Source organism: Tupaia chinensis, unplaced genomic scaffold, assembly GCF_000334495.1.
Source record: "Tupaia chinensis unplaced genomic scaffold, TupChi_1.0 Scaffold000366_1, whole genome shotgun sequence".
NCBI lineage: Eukaryota > Metazoa > Chordata > Mammalia > Scandentia > Tupaiidae > Tupaia > Tupaia belangeri.
The window spans coordinates 248,730-268,635 of NW_006159863.1; the positions used below are offsets into that span (position 1 = coordinate 248,730).

The 19,906-nt window shown below is 39.5% G+C and overlaps 1 protein-coding gene across 2 annotated transcripts in view; it reads left to right on the forward strand.

Moving 5' to 3' along the window:
- The window catches only part of INTS9 (integrator complex subunit 9), a 93,333-nt gene that overhangs the window by 47,587 nt on the left and 25,840 nt on the right, over positions 1-19,906 (forward strand). Inside the window, exons 5-8 of one of the 2 annotated variants that reach the window (XM_006153203.3) lie at positions 1,226-1,365; positions 4,191-4,277; positions 14,967-15,087; positions 16,987-17,121. In XM_006153203.3, coding sequence (XP_006153265.1) covers positions 1,226-1,365; positions 4,191-4,277; positions 14,967-15,087; positions 16,987-17,121 — 483 coding nt within the window. The remainder of the gene's footprint in view (positions 1-1,225; positions 1,366-4,190; positions 4,278-14,966; positions 15,088-16,986; positions 17,122-19,906) is intronic. The other variant, XM_027773720.1, reaches the window with a different exon arrangement.

Genomic DNA, 19,906 nt, shown 5'->3' on the forward strand with positions numbered 1-19,906 from the left:
GTGTGCTTCCTCTCTCGCTCTCTCTTTCTCTCTCTCTCTCTCCCCCTCTCTGGTGAGCTCACACACTGACAGTAAAAAAGAATGATCTGTATTAGATTTCATCAAAGGTAAGTAAATATACTCATACATATATGTAAATGTGATTTGGATGTTAAATTTCTTTCTCACTCGTTGACTTAGCTAGTGCTCGTCCTTAGTACTCTAGTTTCCTGGGGTTAGCTCCTCCATGAGGAAGAACTCCAGTGAGTGATGTGATGTCTCATAACCACAGGGTCTCACTTATTCTTATAAGGCTGCATTTATTCAACAAAATCCACCAAGGCCATTATGTACTGACCCGCACAGGGTGGCAGAAGGAGTCACAGAGGACAGCGTGCTACTTTGAGGCGCCATTGTACAGAGTGATGACTGTCAGAAGAGGGATACCCATAGAGTACTTCGGGACTTCCCGGGAGGAGTGGCTGCTTTCACTTGGGCAAATCAGGAAGATGTTCTGGGAGATGAGCATTGAGCCTTAATAGACACATAGGACTTAAATTTACAGGAAAAAAATTCACTTCTACAGAAAAAGTTTTCATGAAACTGACCAGTGGATAGCATTTTTCCTCGCTAGCCAGTCTTTTCCTTTGTCACATGACCATAAGGGCAGATTTGGGGTTACCATTAGGAGAGACTCTTAGAATGGAGTTTTCGTTCATGACTTTGCCACTGCATTTGTTTGGGCTTTATTTCCAGCACTAGTGGTCAAAATTGCCTTAAAAAAAAAAAAAAGTCGCCCCCACATTTGACTTTGAGGATCTGTAGGTTCTGCAGGTTGCTTCTGCTGTTTGCCGTTCCTCTCCTGCAGTGGTGCGTTATACCCTAGTATGTCCTTAGGTTTGCTTGTATTGTGTTCTCTCTGCTTCAGGTTGCCTGATTCCTTGCCAGGCAGCTACTGAAATGTCCCATTGTCACTTATCCTCATAGATCTATCGCAGAAGACCTTATTCTAGTAAAATCATAGCGCTGCTAGTGGACTGGCTGCATTCTCGTTAGCTATCCCATCCTGCTACCTCATGTCAGTATTAGAAATTGTCTAAAATGGGAAAATGGAAGTGTTGCAAAAAAGACATCACAATTCTGTAGTACAAAACCTACTCCGCATCCTGCCATCATTTTTCAGGCACGTCATGTTGATCTATGCGCTCTGAACAGATATGAATCATTCCCCCCACTTTCTTTTCAGACCGAGCTAATAGATCTGTCTACAGTCGATGTGATTCTCATCTCTAACTATCACTGCATGATGGCACTGCCCTACATCACTGAGCACACTGGATTCACCGGCACCGTGTATGCCACAGAGCCCACCGTGCAGATCGGCAGGTGAGCGTGTTTGTTCTTACGGTGTGGCGATGAGCCCCTGCTTCAGTAGAGTGTCATGCCAGTAGTGATTGCTGCTTCCTCCTGAACAACAAAGAACAGGCAGGAGTAGTCAACTCTAGATAAAGACATGTTCAGTGGAAATGCCCGGAGATCAATGTTCCCAGTGGTCGTTTTTGTCTTTTCAAAACAAACAAACAAACAAACAAATGAACCAAGAAAGCACATAAACTGGAAGGAGATTGTGGAGACAGTTCGTCTGTGTAGATGATACTAATTAGCAGAGGTAATATTTAAGAAAATGCCACAAAGACAGGAGTCAAAGTGCTTCACAGGAAAAGAACATAGCATAATTAAAGAAGAACTTTTATTACTTTGCTTTCAAATTTTCCCTTCTTTTATGGTTTACAGCAGACTATAAATAAAGACAGCCTGTAGAAAACAGGGAATAGATGGGTAATTTGATGGCCAAGTTGTCTCTTGCGGTTGATGGTTTATTCTTGGCACTCCAAAGAATGAAACTGTAGTTTTCCCTTGCTCTGAGAACGCTCTACTGTCCCTTCCTCAGCCTATCAACCTTTCATGAGACCAGTGGTTGGTGCAAGTAACCATAGCATCATTTACCGAAAAAAAAAAACAATTAGGTGAAGAGAATCACTCCCAGGGGAAAAAAGTTTCATGTTTCGAAATAAATATTGTGGTATAAGTTAAAATTGTCAGGGTCCTGTAGACTGCTAGGTTGGATTCTTATGTCTTGCAGATGTCCAACAAGTAGGAATTATTAAAAGTGAAACAATATTTTACTGTTTTTGTGTCAAACCACATTATCTGTAGTGTGTACAGAAAGCCATAAGGAATCTGAGGAGGGGCCATTTTAGAGTAAAACATTCAAAGAGATAGATCAGTTTCAGAGAGAGGAAAAACTAAAAAACTTAGTCAAGGATGAAAAACTGAAAGCATGAGGATAAGCACACCAGACTTTGTTTTGTCTTGTTTTAATTTGCTATAAAATATATATGCCTACCAGAGAGAGACGGAGAAAGAAAGTGAGAAAGTGTATTCCCGGGAGGATGACCATATTGCAGTCCTTTATCCATTCTCTCGGGATCTTTGGGCATACATGCACATGCACCCAGTGTGTTTTCCAAGCCACGAGGTCTGGGACTTGAACCATGCAGTCAGCCATGGGGGATCCAGCTGCCTAACCGCCGAACCACCTGGGTGGCACGCACACCAGACCATTTTTATGAGAGCTACAGCCAGAGCAATAATGAGCCTATGGAGCTCAGATGGGATAGTGCATGCTACTTAGCAACAGACTGAGGCCACATGGAAGGCCCCACTTTGATTCCTGGCCCACCCTAAAAATCCGGGAGCAGCGGTGTGCACCTACAGTCCCTATTTCTTGTGGGAACTGGAAGGCAGGAGGACCCCAGCTTGTGATCAGTGTGGGCAGCATAGTGAGATCGTACCGGGAAGAACCAGACACAGTAATGTACGCCTGTAGCCCCAGCAACTTGGGAAGCTGAGGCAGGATTATAACAGGGCAGGTCTCTGTCTGCAGGTAGTTGCAGCAGATTATAAATTTCATGAGTATTGGGACTGGGTCTGCCCTGCTGATTTACAAATCGGTGAGTCCAGGTCTTGGGGTGCTAGAACTTGCACTCTCCTTCAAGATGAAAGCATATGATGTTATTAGAACTCATAAATAAGTGAAAATGGAATGAATTTGTTCAGCTCTGAAATGTTAATAAATTTATGGCTGTCCATTTCTATATATTGATTTGGAGGGGATTAAAGTCAATACAGGTCATCAGTACTAGATTATGAAAAAGGATGCAAGATGTCCGAAAGCTGTTTTGCTCATTTTGGTCATCCTTGAGCCATTGAGAATTCTAACAGTTCTCTGTCCAGTGAATCTTCAGAGCATGCGTGCACTTGATACAATCAAGGGTGGCATTTCTTACTTTTCTCAGATTCCCTCAGTTACGATTCTGTGGTATTCCATCTCGTGATCTCATGAAGAGCTCTTTTTTTTTTTTTTTTTTGGCAGGTCCTTTAGTTAAATTTTTGGAATTACTTAAACTATTCTTCTATGTGGAATTTAGCTAATTTCTGAAAGACATATCACAAAAACATTTTTTTGATATTTTAACATTGTCATTTTAAAACATAACCTACTCCTTACTCCTGCTGCCCCCAAAATCAGATACTTCTATACTTCTACAGTTTAGTGTTTAGAGACAAGAAATACAACAGGCTTGTTTTGAAGATGAAGTAAATCATTGAATTTCAGAATTTTTAATAATGAAATTCAATCAGAAGGTGAGATTTTTGTTTAAGGTAAACCAAAATTATGTAAAATGGTGCTTGAGTTTATATGCAGCAAAGGAAGATGATGAGATTGGGTAAGAGGAGGTGGTCAAGTCCATTCCTCTTGGCTGCAGTATTAGAGCTTGGTGTTTTCTGGGACCAGCAGTTGGCATAATGGCTATGTCGCTGGACTCCCATGTAGTTGACTGTGGTTCGAGTCCCAGACCCAGTAGCTTAAACTCATGCCAGGCACGTGTGCGTGCGTGCCCAAGATCTTGAGAGGAGAACGGAGAAGGGATTACGGCATGGCCATCCCCCATGGGGGGCAATTTCTCGCTTTCTGTCTCTCTGTCTGTCTCTGTCTTTCTGGGAAGCACATGCGCCCTATAGCAAAAACCTATCCCCAGAGCCCCCCAAAAAAGAGCCTGGTGTTTTCTAATTTTTTCTATGAATAGTCATCTAGTCATCCCTTTTCTTTCTTTCTTTCTTTTTTTTTTTTTTTTGCTTAAACTCAGGCTTCTCATGGAAGAGTTGGTGAATTTCATTGAAAGAGTGCCAAAGGCTCAGTCTGCCTCCTTGTGGAAGAATAAGGACATTCAGAGGTGAGGAACACCCTTCTCTCTCTCTGTTGACTACAGAGCCATATGCTTTGCAAAATAGTCTCATTCGATCTCTTATTTTATGCTGAAACATTGATCCTATTAGAAGTCAATGGTCTCTTTTCACTATAATGTGAAAGGATTATGTTTAGTTCAGCTAACAGTTTTTGAGAGGCAGCTATGCACAAGGTACTGTGCTAGGTATGAGAGTTTGGGAGAATAGGTCTGTCTTTGGGGTGTTCCAGTTCGGTGGAAAATGAGGTAGTTCAACAGGTCTTGCAAAGCATGTCTTATAGGAGAATTTGACTGCAGTGCTGTAGGTACTCAGAAAATGAGGAACTCTGTTTAAGGAAGCTGAGGAGGCTGTTCCTTAGGAAATGATAACTAAGGTGGATCTGGAGGAAGAAAGGGATTTTTCCAGATGGAAAGGGTCAGGAAAAGGATGCCAGGCATAGTGTCATAGGATATAGCATATTCTGGGAACAGTTAGAAGTTCATTGTTGGAATAGGGTGGGCAGAGTGGAGAGGTCAAAGGTGAACGTAAGTAGGGGCAAGATAATGCTCTGATGTATGAAGCTCGAAGTTTATGTAGTTGAGAGTGTGCAGTCTGGTGGAAGTTGATTAAGAGGAAAAAGACACAATTGCAGTTGTTTTGGAAAAAGTAATTTTCAAAGAAAATGGGGGTTAGATGGGAATGCAGAGATGGAAGCAGGAAGACCAGCAATATGACTGCTTCAGAGACCAGAGGAGGTGACAAAGGCTTGAACTAAGGCTGTATCTGTGAGCATGAAGAGGAAGACTCTTAACACAGAAATTTCTGAGATAGAATTGGTAAGAATTGTAAAAGAGGCCGTGCAGTAATAATTAGAAAAACAGGAGGAGAGATTAGTGGAAGTCAAGGGTCAAAAGAAGTTTCCAAAAATACCAGACTTGCCGCAGTCTCAGGTGCTGCAGGAATATCATCAAGTAAAGTGGAGATGAGGCCTTAGGCTATGAAAATTGGGAAGTCATTATCAATATGGGAGAGGCAGATTGCAGGATGGTAGTATAGGAACCAGATTGAAAGAGGTGATGTAAGTAGAAATATTGTGAAGCAAGAGGGCAGCCTGAGTCTACTTTCTTGCTCTGTTACTAAGTTGGCAGCAGAGGACACCAGTCAGTGTTAACATGCTGGACTTTGTCTAACCCTAGCAGTTGCTGCCTTTCCTTCCAGGCACCACGGTAAGCCTCGCCTTCTGGACACAGCATCCAGAGTCTGGAGTAAAAACTAGGCTGCTTACTTTTCAGGCAGTCGATGTTCTATACACTCCTACCAAAGCCCGCTGTACACAGCTGTCTTATCACTGATTCTTTGCCCCTCCATCAGTGATAAATTAGCCATCTGCTTGTCATAGATTTTGCAACTCTTCTTTCTACAAGAATGCGTATACGTAACTAGAAGAATGTGTTAGTCCATTCTCTGTCGTCTAAAAACTGAATACCCACTCTGGGTAGTTTTAAAAGAACAGAGGTTTATTTAGCTCATGGTTTTAGGGTCCCAAGGTCAAGGAGGCCACATCTGATGAGGGTCTTCTTGTTGGTGGGATCTCTCTGCAGAGTCGCAAGGTAGGACAGGGCATTACATGATGAGAGAGCTTGTATCTGTGTCCATGTCACCTTCCCTCTTATAAGCGTACCAGTCTTCAGTCATGGGGCCCCTACACTGATGACTTTATTTAATCCTTATTCCTTCTAAAGCCTCTACCTTTTAATCCCATATCAGATTTCACTCCTACCCTCTTTATACCATTACAACCAACTTTTAATACATGAATTTTAGAGGAATTACTTAAAACCACAGCAAAAAATAGACTTTGTTTTTCTGTCATCACTATTTTAGAGCTAAAAGCTTGAGTCTCTGTACATTTCTTTGTGTATCTTATTTATTTTATTTAATTTATGTAGCACTCAACGTTTGCCTGACACTATTCTAAATGTGTTACTTAATTTATTTAATCCTTTAACAACTCTGTGAGGTAGGTCCTGGTGTTATTGCCATTTTAACTAGGAGGTTGAGTAACTTGCCTAAGGTCGCCCATGTAATGAATGATAGGATCGAAATTCAAACCCAGACCATCAACTAATCTGACTGCAGTCTGTACTCCTGACCCCTCTGCTGGGCTGTCTTTTGTGTACAACACGCCCCTTCTCATGTAGAGAAGAGGAAGTGTATCGTATCCGTGCACATTTTCTCCTGTGTTTTATGGATCTTCTGTTGGCCTGTTTCCTTCTTTGGGGATACATGTGGCTTCACATTAGGAAGCATGTGTGCTTGAATAGCTTCCTGCTAGCGAAGTGCGTGGTCCTCCCCGTGCATGTTGCATTCTCTCTCAACTGTCTTTTGTCTTGCCCATCACATACCACCTTCCCTGTTCGCTTTCCCTCTCTGAGCCCAGTGGACCATAGAGGACCCCAGTTTCCTACATCTCCCTCCTTAGAAGCCTTAGGATCTTGTTTTCTTTTCCCACAGAGCGTTTATCTTTTGGCTCCCCTTACTTCCTCCTTTTAAATATATACCCTTTCTAGTATTCTGCTGCAAGTATTTATGGCACACCAGAAGTGGTGTTCAAAGGTCAGTATTTCCTGACTCCCAGACCCTGGGCCAAGTCTTAGGAAGTCCTAAGTCTTTATTTTACCTTTTCTTTTGTGACCTTGGGCAAAGTCTTCGGCAGATTTCATTTGCTTTCCATTCTTTGTTAAGAACAACAAAATAACTGGTTTAGAACAGAAGCTCCACGTTGTATTATGGATAGATTGTGGATGGAACTTGAAGGAGAGGGCTAGTGAGGGGGCCTGAAAGTTATTTCATAAGACAGTTAGGAAATTGTCCTTTTAAAAGGAGATGATTGTTGAAATAATACTTTGAGTTTCTCATCTTGCCACCAGATGGGCAAACATTAAAAGTTGTTGCTGCAGCAGGTGGCGTAATGGCTGAAGGTGCTAGACTCCTGCATGGCTAACCGCAGTTCAAGTCCCAAACCCTTGAAAATCACACCAGGCATGTGTACATGCATGCCCCAAATCCCAGAAACAGAAGGGAGGAGAAGGGATTGCAGTATGGCCATACCCCCAGAAAGTGATTTCTCATGTTCCCTCACACCATCTCTCTCTGTTCTTCAGCGAGTGCACACACCTATGGCAAACTGAAGAAAAAAATAAATAAATAAAAGTAAAACTGTTGAAAGCTAACCTGTTAGAGGAGCAAGGAGAATAACCTGCACTATGGGAGAAAGTTTTCACTCTGACGTTGGTCAAGTGTTTTGTTTTAGCTTTTAAGCATGATATGAACGATAGTTATCCATAGAGAAAGAGAAGAATCTAGTTATTGGAAAGAATATGCTGAGGTATTAGATATATCGAGAAAACCATGTTCTTTTTTTTTTCCTGCATAAACTCAGCAGAAATATTAGAAGTGGTACAAGAATTTGAAGAGCTGTTTGTTTCATAATTGGTACCAGTTAAGAGAGTTCTTTTAAAATTTTCTTCTAGAATTTAACTTTGAGCCAAAATACTAAAAGGGCTTCATTTGAACAGTATTTGTGCTGAAGGATTTATACCACCTTTAGATTTCTCTCATGAACCTATTGATATCTAGTATCTCAAAGCCTTGCAACGTGCTATTATTGAGAAACTGGTTTTTTATGTCTAGGTCATTAAAAATTTTCCCAAGTAATATAGGTTGTGTCTTCTATTTTGTTGTTGCTTTCCCCCATAATTCCCGTGCATTCCCTGTCTGGTCTTTCTAAAGTGGAGGTCACAGGTGTACGTGACTATAGGGCTAAGGAAAGGAAGTGGCCAGGTGGGAGCTGCAGAGTCGCAACCAAACCCCTCAAAGCGGGCAGCTGATACACAACTTCCAGCAGGTTGTAACCATATGGGAATGTGAGCACATCACTGCCAAATCTTCCTTTCCCCCCCCCCTAAGAGAAGCTTAAAATCTAGATTTTTAAATGTGATGTTTTTAATCCTTTTAAAATGTTGGCTCACACATTGAAATAAAATCTTGCATGTGATCCAAGCAAAACACCTCTGTTAGCTGGACTTGCGGTCGCAGCCCCAGTTTTTGAGTTACACTTTAACCTCACACAAGCAGTCTCAAAACAGATCTTGGTCAAGGGCCCACAATTAATGCATGTTAGTAGCTTAACTTACTAATAAGACCATCAACTAAGAAAACAGTAAATTAAATATTTTCAAACTCATTCATCAAAAGACTCTGACAAATTTCTTTAAATCATTTGAAGTTAGTTTGACTTAGAATTTGATTTATTATTAGTATGTATACTCCCCAAAAACAATTACTCTTATATTCTGGCTGCCGTATGACTTCCTGCCTCAGTTGACACTACTCTTTGAGATTTATTTAGAAGAAGTTAGCCATCTATCTTCCAAATTTTGACATTGCATTTTACTCTCTTGAAAAGAGATGGATTTTGAAGGGAAAAACAAGAAGAATCCCTTGCAATATGATTTTTGAATCTTTGATTTCCATACTCACTTAGGTTTTAAATGGGAGAATTTAAAGCAAAATAGTCTACTGAAGAAACTAACCCAGCCTCTAAGATTTTTTCTTGTTTTTGTCAAAGGATTTTTTTTATATAAGATTAGAAATCTACAATTATAATTAAGGATAAATCATCGTAAAATATCATCATCATCCTTTCAGCATTAAGGAATTAAGCAATGGTATATTCCTGGCTAAATTGTTATGGCAGTTTTTAGTGCTCAGAGCTTAAAACGTGGGTTCACACCTTATGATAGACGTAAAAGAAGCAGCATGCATATTAAAGTTGAAGTTCTACTGCTTGGGCATTTGTAAAGGAATTTATCAGTTCTAACTATATAATAGGAAGAAAATTTAAAACTATGGTTTTGGAGGTCCAATAGACTGGTGAATGAATTTCAGATCTATTTCTTAGTAGCTGTGACAGTTGATTTCTTCTAGAAGGGCTCTGTTTCCTTGTTCATAAAATAGGAATGATATTAGCAATTTTAGAGTTGTTGTAAGAACGTTATAATTCATTGTGAGAATGAATAATTTAAGTCAAGTTCTTAAAACAATGCCAGGCAGAGAGTAGGTGCTCAGTAAAACACCAGGGTCTATCTAGGACACGTCCAGTGAGCAATCTGATCAAGAAATCAAATTATAGATAAAGAGATTTTTTTTCATGAGAATAAATTTAGAGCAAAGGTAGTTTTGGTACTCTCAAGACTTACTCCTTTTATGTTTTGGCAGCCTAAACAATTCCCTTTGTTCTCTGTGGAGATAACCTGGTCTAAAACAAACTTTAGAAATTATAATCTAGGTTCAGATTAATAATGCAAAGTGCTTGAGTCTGAGACTTCACTTTGGGAAAATTCCATATAGACTATGGTCACTGTACTAACATAGCCCCCTCCACCCACATATATGTATTAATATATAAGTCTTTGCTGTAATGAGAGGAGAAAAAACTTTTTTACTACTTAGATTCTTTATATTTTGCTCTTATATTAATTATATTCATTCGTTCATTCATCACAAACTTAGAAAGAGCCCAACTAATGTTTTACTTACCAGCTTATAAATGAGCCCTGTGGACTTTCTTGCTCTTTTAAAAAAACAACATACAATCTTTGTGTTTTTGTACTGGAAGGATGTAGGAAAAGGCAACAAAGCTTTGGCATGATGTCAAAGCACTAAAAAAGAAGGTTATTAGGCACTCAAGTGTGATAAGAAAAAACAAAACAATGAAATCTTTTAGAAAGTACTTATGAATCATTTAGACTGAGAACTTTACTTTGATAAATTAGAAAGTAAAAAAAAAAAAACAAAAAACAGAACTAGTTCCCCCCTGGGTTTTCTTATCCTACTTATCCTAAATCAGCCAATAATCCTAATGGCTTTAAATGGCTCAGTAAATGCCTCTGTAACTATGACCTGAAGAAGTATAAGAGAATTTTAGGGAAAGCTAAATTAGACAAGATGTTACGAGATTGAAGTAATGACAAAGTAACTAAATATTTAGGAAGAGTAAAAGAGGGTGTTACAAAAAGATTTTGTGGCTTAGATACAGAATTCAGTGGACTTCAGATTTATTTGTTGAGTACCCACCAAGTACCTGGCATTACAAATGTATAGAAAAATGCTCAAGGACTAGCAGGTAGTGGTTGAGGGGCTAGACACCCACATGGCCCGACTGGTTCAACTCCTGGATCTGGCGGCTTGCTTTCTCACTTTCCCTTTCTCTCTCTGACTCTCTCTGGTGAATTAAATAAAAATAATAAATAAAATAAAATACATCTTAAAAAAGGAAATGAAAAATGCTAGACGTATCATCCTTGGCTTGCCTTTTCTTCTCTGAGTATCTAAATATGTTATTTCATTTTTTTCTTAATAGAAATTATTGCTGTTGAGGGCCAGCTAGTGGTATGGTGGGTAAAGTGGCTGGATCCCAGTAGCTTACTACACAGTTCAAGTCCCAGGCCCAGCAGCTTAAAATCACACCAGGCATGTGTGTATGCCCACAATCCCAAAAGCAAGGAGAGAGAGAGAAGGGATTGTACAGGGACCGTTCCCCACAGATGGTGCTTTCTCACTTTCCCTTTCCTGTCTCTGTCCAGCTTGCATACACTTCCTCTGGCAAAATAAATAAATAGCTGTAGAAAACTAATGGAATCTAATTTCCTTTCCCTTGTAAGTCACTTGCTATTCTCATCAAGATACATACCCTAAGGTTTATTTATAGTCTAAATATTTTCTCAGCATATGTCTGCTGCTAATTATTCTGGGTTTGTGTTCTCAGATGGGTACTGTATTCTCTAGGATATAGTTTCAAGTCTCTTTATTTTAGCCAATACAGTTTTTAATCTTTGTTTTGTTCTTGCTTGGATTTCTGTTAGGGACTCCAATTATCTGTATGTATCATGTTCTTTGCCTGTTTTCAGTATTTGTCATGTTCTTTCTAATTCTTTACATCTCTTCATTTTGTTTTGGTATTTAACTTTTTCTTTTTTTTCTTTTTTTCTTTTTTTTTTTTTTTTTTGTGGGGGAGAGGTTTTTGCTATAGGGTGCATGCACTTGCCAGAAAGACAGAGAGAGACAGAGAGATAGAAAGCAAGAGATCACCCCCTGGGGGGTATGGCCACATTGTAATCCCTTCTCTTCCATTCTCCTCTCGGGATCTTGGGCACACATGCACACGTGCCCGGCATGAGTTTAAGCCACCGGGTCCAGGACGTGAACTGCGGTTGACTACGTAGAAGTCCAGAGACATAGCCATTACGCTAACTGCTGGTCCCTTATTTAACTTTTTCTTTCATTTTTTCTAGTGTCATTATTTTTTGTGTTTGTCTACTTTTTTCTATTAGTCTTCATTTACAAAAGTATGTTTTCTTTTGTCTCTAATTGTTCAAGTGTTGTCACTTTATTAGAAGCTTTTCTAATTTTTCACATATGTGGTTCTCATGTTTGTGTAACTTTGAAATGTTTTTAGCCTATTTTGAAATTCTAATGTTTTATAGACATACTTTTATTGTCTATATGGTATCATATTTTTAACCTCCAAGGACTTTTTTATTTCTTTATTTCTTTTTTTAAATTACTGTGATTTTTTTTAAGTTCTCTTTTTATGCTCTCCCTTTTCAGCAGCAATCTCTTCTTGGTTCTTAGCCCCTTGTCTCATTTTATCTAAGGATTGTAATGATAGAGGTTTTGTTTTGTTCTAACTGCCTAATTTATTTCCTCTAATTTCCCTGTTTGCTCCATTTACCTGTTTGCTTTATACTTTATTATTTTAGAGACCTCAAATATATACACTCCTTGGCTATTGGTTTATATTTAAGAGTTGGATAATTTTTAAAAATTGCTTAGAAAGTCTGGGTGCATGAGAAGGGATTATTGATTTCTGGATCTTAGCATGAAATAGTCTGGTGGAAGCATTTCATTGTAGAACCTCCTGTGTCAAGATTTTTTACTTTATTTTTTCTTTGGGCCAATCAGGTTCTTCAGAGGAGGTTATTCTAGCTTTTTAGGCCAGAGGACCTAGCCTACTGACATTGTTCTTTTCAGTATATAAATTTTTGTTTGATAAGGCTGCCTTAGTTGTTGATGGTTTCCCCTTCTACCAACTCTGGTATATGCTCTCTTCAGAGAATAACCTCTGGTTACAAGCCTGAGTGTGGGCAGTTGCCGAGCTGTCTGGAGTGAGGGAGAGCTGGAAGGTTCTAAGTATTTCCTTATCCTTTAGTTTAACATATCCTCTTTTTTAGACTTACCTTCACTTTGGGTATACTTATTATATCCAGTTTCCAAACTTTTTGTGGATTCTGCAGTACAAATTCATGAACTTAACATTCCTGGGTCTGCCAAGTCAGTCTTTCTACTTTCCACTTCCTGAAATGCTTTTGCTGTGTCTTCTGTTTTTCTTGAGGGAGGGAAGGAGGGTGTGTGTGCGTTTGTGTGTGAAGCCCCCTCCTATTGTTCAGTCCTATTTCAGGAGAGAGAGGAGAGGCTAATTCAGTTACTAGAAGTATTGATACTTTGACCTGTGTCATACAGTGAGTTTTAGGAAAGTCACTCTTCCAAGTCTATTTCTTTCCTTTTTATTAATTAATTAATTTTTTTTTTTTGAGAGTGATTTTTGCTGTAGGGCACATACACTCACTGGAGAGACAGAGAGACAGGAAGTGAGAAATCACCCACCAGGGGGGATGATGGCCACACCACAATCCCCTCTCCTACATCCTCTTCTTGGGATCTTGGGCATGCATGCACATGCGCCCAGTGTGAGTTTTAAGCCTCCAGGTCCAGCACTTGAACTACAGTCGACTGCAAGGGAGACTAGTGACTTAACTATTACGCCATCTGCTGGTCCCATTCCAAATCTATTTCTAATTCCTTTAGAGCAAATGATAAAATGTTTTTCTAATCTCACATTTTTGCTTGTCTAAAGAGATGTTTCTGGTACTAGCAGGTGGTGTGGTAGTTAAGAGCGCTGGACTCCCATATGGTCAACTGTGGTTCAAGTCCCGGACCTGGCGGCTTGCTTTCTCACTTGCTCTCTCTCTCTTTCTCTTTCTCTTTCTTGCTCTAATAAATAAAGTTAAATAAAAATGTTTTCTTTTTTTTTTAAAAAAAAGATGTTTTTTCTTTTTTGGAAAGTTCTTTGTAATGGGGTGTGTGCACTCTCCAGAGAGACAAAAAGCAAGCAGTCATTCCCCAGGGGGATGACCACACCACAATTCTTTCTCCTCCATTATCTTTTCAGGTTCTTGGGCATGCATGTACACACGCCCGGCATGAGTTTTAAGCCACCAGGTTTGGGACTCGCACCACATTTGACTATGTGGGAGTCCAGCAATGTAATCATTACACCATCTGCTGGTCCCATGTTTAAAGAAATGTTTCCGATGACGGTGTGAAGGTTTACAGATCATGTTTTATTGTCCTCTTTTATGCTAAGCCCCATCTATAATGTATTCAACCCAGTTCTCTTTCTTCTTTTTAAGAATTATTTAATTTTTATTTATTATTATTATTTTTCTAATCTCACATTTTACCAGGGAGAAGGCAAGGGAGTGAGAAAGCAAGCCACCAGGTCCAGGATGAGAACTGCAGTTGGCCATGTGGGAGTCGTGTCTTAACCACCAAGTCACCTGCTGTACTCAACCTAGTCCTCTTTTACAGCTTTGCAGGCCCACAGAAAAGTTTATTCTATTTATCTTTTGTGAACTGGGAAGAAATGTCAACTATCATGTAGAAATGTTCTAGATAATGGCATATATGATAAGCCCTAGAGCGATCACTAAAACAATTACTAAAAAAGATAGCAAAAAATGTTGAAAAGTTAAAAGGCTACATTAAAAAAAATCACTTAGTACAAAAGAAAGTACTAAAGGAGGAATATAGAAGCAAAAAAAGACTAGAAGCAAAAAAAGACCTGCTTTATACAGGAAAAAAGTTAAATTGGCATACGTAATTCAGTAACTCTATCAATAATATTAAATGTGAATGTATTAAATAATCCAATCAGATGGCAGTGATTGTCAGGCTGAATGGGGGGGGGGGGCCCAGCCATCTGCTTTATAAACAAAATAGAGAATAGAAACATAGTAGGAAAAAAATTAATGAAATCAAAAGGTAGTCTTTCTTAAAAGATCAACAAAATCGATAAACCTTTAGCTAGACCAACCAAGAAAAAAGAGAGAAGACTTAAATTAGTAGAATCAGAAATGAAAGAGGAGAGAAAATATTACCAACCTTATAGAAATAAAAGTGATTATAAGGCAAGCTCCATGGCCCAAAGATTGAAGGAGCTGGATCTTACATGGCCAACCATGTGGTTTGCATCCTGGCCCCAGGAGCTTGAAAAACACACTGAAGTATGTGTGTTCCAAATCCTTGCAGTATGGAGAAGTGGAAGAGAAGAAACTGTGGCATGACCATACCCCATTGGGGGCTGCTTTCTTGCTCTGTGTGTGCATGTGTGCGTGTGTGTGTGTCTTGCATGAGCATTCACATCCTCTGGCCAAAAAATATATAAAGGAACCCTATGAATGATCATAGGCCAATAAATTGGACAACTTAGAGAAGATGGACAAATTCAAAGAAAGAAAGGCTCTATAACATGGAAGAAATGCTCACCTAGTAATTGACATTGCAATGCCTTATAGATTGCTGCCCTCTCCTCTCAAGGATGCAGTGGAAGTATCAACCTGGAGAAGATGCTATACAATGCAAGAGGTGAACTCTGCCCTTAGTAAAATCCAGCTGGTGGGATATTCTCAGAAAATTGTGAGTGTTGATGTAATGTTTAAGTAATTTATGAATACTTTCAATTCATATTGTTCTTTGGAAGGATCCTAAAGTTTTCTTTCTTAAACCATTCAGTCATTGAGAATCTTGTACTAGAGGTGAAAAGATAGCATCCTTTGTTTCTTCCATCCCTCCCTAGTTTTTATGGTGCTCTTGAAGCCGTCCCATTTCCCATCACCAGCCAGCATTTGACTAATATGTTGTAACAAGTCAGGAGAAGGGTATCTCATCCCATTCACATTAAGACAGTGCGCACTACTTCACAGGTTTTGGGCAAGTAAAATAGGAAACATACATGCAGTTCGGCAAGTAGGACTTTTGAGCCTTAGCTGGATAAGGTTCTCATTTCTGCTAACCTGTGCCCAGACCTACTCGGTACATAACAAGAGCCATACAGCTGAAACAAAAAAAGGTAACTAAAGTACTCTTTTAAGAATTATATATTTAATTTTTAAAACCTATTATTATTATTTAATTTTCTATAGGGCACACATATTCACCAGAGGGAGAAAGAGGTAAAGTGAGAAAGCAAGCCGCCAGGTCCAGGACTCTTAACTGCAGTTGGCCATGTGGGAGTCCAGCGCCTTAACCACCGTGCCACCTACTGGCCTCTTGTTTGTTTGTTTGCCTGTTTTTAAGAATTATTTAATTTTGTTTATCACTATTATTAATTTGCTAAGGGGCATATGCTCTCACCACAGAGAGAACAAAAGCTACCACATCCAGGACTTGAACTGTGGTTGGCCATGTGGGAGTCTAGCATCCTAACCACCACACCACCTGCTGGCCCCCCAAAGTATTTTACTCTTCAATTCATTTGGCAGTAAATCATCTCTGCCTTTAAATTTTATTTATTTTATTCATGAGCAAAAGAGAAAGGGATAGGCTCCCTTGATGGGCACCCTCATCACACTGCGATCCCCTCCCCTCACCCTCTAGTTTGTCAGGATGTTGGATGCACACATACCCGGAGTGGTCTCTGGTCAACCTGGGATTGGAATCCATGATCAGACGTGGCTTCCAGCACCACAGTTCGTTGTGCTGCCACCTGCGCCACAAAGACTGGCCCCATTTCTCCCTTCTAGTAACTGAATCCTAAGTGCCGTTGACATAGATGGTTGTAATTCTGAGAGGTTGCAAGTAAAGATCACAGAATTGCTTTTTGTGCCTACCACGTTTTTCATCATTTTCCTGTTTTCCTGTAAACTTTCTGGTTTAGTTTAAAATAATTTGTTTCTGGGGCCAGCAGGTGGCATGGTAGTTAAGGAGCTGATTTTCTACATGACTGACTGCAGTTCAAGTCCTGAACCCAGTGGCTTGAAAATCATGCCAGGCATGTGTGCATGCATGCCCAAAATCCAGAGAGGAGATGGAAGAGAAGGGATTGTGGTGTGGCCATCCCCCTTAGGGAGTGATTTCTCACTTTCCCTCTGTCTAGTGCACATGCCTATGGCAAAAACCTTAAAAAAAAATAAAAAAGATAATAATAAAAGAATTTGTCTCTAAACTGAAAGAGATCTGTTTGTTTGTTAGTTTGTTTGTTTAAGTTTGCCAGAGGATACATGTGCTCTCCGGAGAGAGACGGAAAGAAAAAGACAAGGAAAGTGAGAAAGCACCCTGCAGGGGGAATAGTCACACCAAAATCTCTCCCTCCTTTTGGACTTTTGGGCACACATGCATGTTCACCCAGCATTTTTCTCAAGCCACTTGGTCCAAGACTCAAACCACATTGTCAACCATGTGGGATCCAGCTACCATGCCATGGGCTGGCCCATGTTTTTTTGTTTGTTTGTTTTTGTTTTTTTTTTTTACCAGCAAGTGCATCTGGTTGCCGCTGTCAATGGCTTATCACCCATCCTTACTGCGGTTCTCTTTTAGGAGCTTTTTGGTGCAGTCCAGGTGACTCCTCTAAGCTCTGGCTATGCCCTTGGAAGTTCCAATTGGATTATCCAGTCCCATTATGAGAAAGTATCTTACGTCTCTGGATCTTCCTTGCTTACCACACATCCCCAGGTAATTACAAATTCTCTTTTAACAACTCAGCTTTTTAACCCAAATTCAGAATGTATCCAGAGAGTACTATCAGCTTTGTTTAAATCTTCCTGATTTTGACTCCTACAGATACTCTTTAGGATGGCTAGACTATTTCAATTCTGACATTTAGGATCGCAGGTTCCTCTGAAAGAGTTCTGCTGCTTTTGGAATCACCTCTGGGATTCTGACTTTCCTCAGTCCTCCCAAAGATCATGGACTGATGTGAGACATAGATAGTTATTTGTTTACATAGTAAAGGAAAAGTCCATATCTCTTTTTGTTGTTGTTGTTATTTTACTGCCTTCATAATAAAAATAAATAAATAAATAAAATTTAGAACTCTTATTTTCTTCCAGTTCAGAATGTTTGCATCTTGTACTAGCCAGCATTCTCTTAGATCTGCCATTGGCCTTAGTGCACTCAACCCTTAGCACAACCATTTTGCAGGTTTAGCCTTTCTCTTTGCAGAAAATTGGCTTGGTTTGCCCTTCATCACTGCTTTCCTTTCTGTCATGAAGCCACTTTATCCAGATATAGAAAATCCTTGCCCTTCTTGTACTGTGTGTTAAGTGCTTACCACACTTCTTACAGAAAATTCAGCAAGTAACACAATTGGACCTACATGGGAAAGGTCTTAGGTTCATGCCCCAGGACCTTCCTGAGCACACCCAGGCACCAGTGTGCATGCCCAGGATCTGGGTTGCCTGAGAGTGGAGGTGCATCGTGATGTGAATATTCTTGTTGGGGTACCTGTGTCTCTTTGTTCTCGCTCTCAAAAGTAATAAAAGTAATCTTGAAAGCAAAGAAAGTCCAGAGAGTTTTAGGAACATTCGCCATACCTACAGGAGCACTACCAGCACAGAAGAAGCTATTTATTTTTTAATTGACAGACAAAAATGATGTGATTATGGTGTACATCTTCATGTTTTGATATGTGTATACATTGTGGGATGACTAATACTATTTTAATATGAGCAAAAGAAGCCCAGTTGTGGTGGCACAGGAAGTAGGGTGTCATTACATAGTGCTGGAGCCAAATGGGAGGCCCAGGTTCAGATCCCAGGTGGACCTGAGCACACCAGTCATGTGCCTGTACTTGCCTGTGTTCTTACCAAGAGGCTGGTAGGAGAATCCTTGGTGTGGCAGGATCTTGTCAAGGCTTTTGTCTGTCTCTATGTCTCTTTAAAGAGATAAAGGAATTATATTTTTAAAAAATATATGGGGAAAAAGAAAGCAGAGTTCTTATCTAAAACAGCAAGATGCTTCCAGGCTGCCATTCTGCACTGTTTTTTCACACCTTCATACCTTCTTTTATAACCAAGTTTCATCTCAAGGTCTAAGAAGGAACAAGTCGCTATATTTTTCTTGTAGCTAGCAAAATTCTGGGTCCTCCCTGCTTATTGACATTAAAAGCCCATCAGTGCCATTGTAATCAGCTTCACTGAATCAAAATTTTTTTATGGGCACCTTCTATCATTCCTGATATATTCTTCCACAAAAGACAGAAAAATGACTTGACTGCCAACTCTTCCAATTTGTTCTGCTTAGATCAAAGTCTTTACAGTACTATTGATATAATTTCCAGTAAATTATTCTTACAAAGCCCATAAATTATAAGGGAAAATAAGGTCTTGAAAGTAATGAGCAGAATACCTAAGTAATTCATTTTAATTTCTAGTTAGCAACCTGTGTTATATGTAAAGAAAAAAAGGAAAAAAAAAAACTAGATTTTTCTATACCCACATAATTGAATTCTATATTGAATTAGCAGGGATAAGAGAAGTTTTAGTTTAAAAACACCTGATAGTCTACTGCAGAGGTCACCAAACTATGGCCCAGGAACCAAATTTGGCCCACCACCCATTTTTGTAAATTATGTTTTGAGGGAATATAGCCACACCAATTTTCTTATGGATTTTTTACAGCTCTGTGTGTATTAGTGGCAGAGTTCTGCTTCAAAGTTAAACTATACAGAAAATGTACCAACCTCTGGTCTAGTGGGGTGGAACCTTCCTCAGCTGGGAAGAATAACACAGGCTGCTGTAGTAATCTAGTAATCATAGGGGACTGAAGCTTCGGATTAATTAGAATGAGTGAAAGGAAACATTGCCAGGTCTTTCATTCATCCAACATTTATTGCATGCCCGCTGTCTTCGGTAAACAAAAGTAGAAGTCAAAGATTTCATGCCTAGATGACATTCAGAATGGTAAGAGTGACACTAATCCAGTTGACCAGGAAGAATTGGCAGGGGGTCATTTGTTTCAGAAGTGAGTAATGGCTGTGATAAATATAAATTTCAGAGAATGTTAAACAGGTGGAAATATGGGACTAGAACTTGTCTGGAGACAAACTGGGAAGTCATCATATTTTTTAAAGTATGTAAATAAAAATCTGATGACCAAAGATAGAGCTGTAGGAAACACTTACCAGTAGACCTTGAAAGGAAAACAAATAAACTTATGTAAGAGTGGTTGGAGAATTATAGGGAAATTGAGGCCAAAAAAGTACAATATCTCAATGGAAAATGAAGAGAACTAGCTGGCCTTAGTACAAGGTCTTAGTATGAATTTTTTAATTGATTTGATATTCAGCAACCATGCTGAATTTTTTTTTTCCAAATTTCCCAAAGGGCACATGTCCTGGCTGGAAAGACCAATAGAGAGAGACAGACAGAGGGAAAGCCAGAAAATAACCCCAAGGTCCTTCATTCATCCAACATTTATTGGAATGGCCACACTGCAGTCCTTTCATCTCCATTCTCCT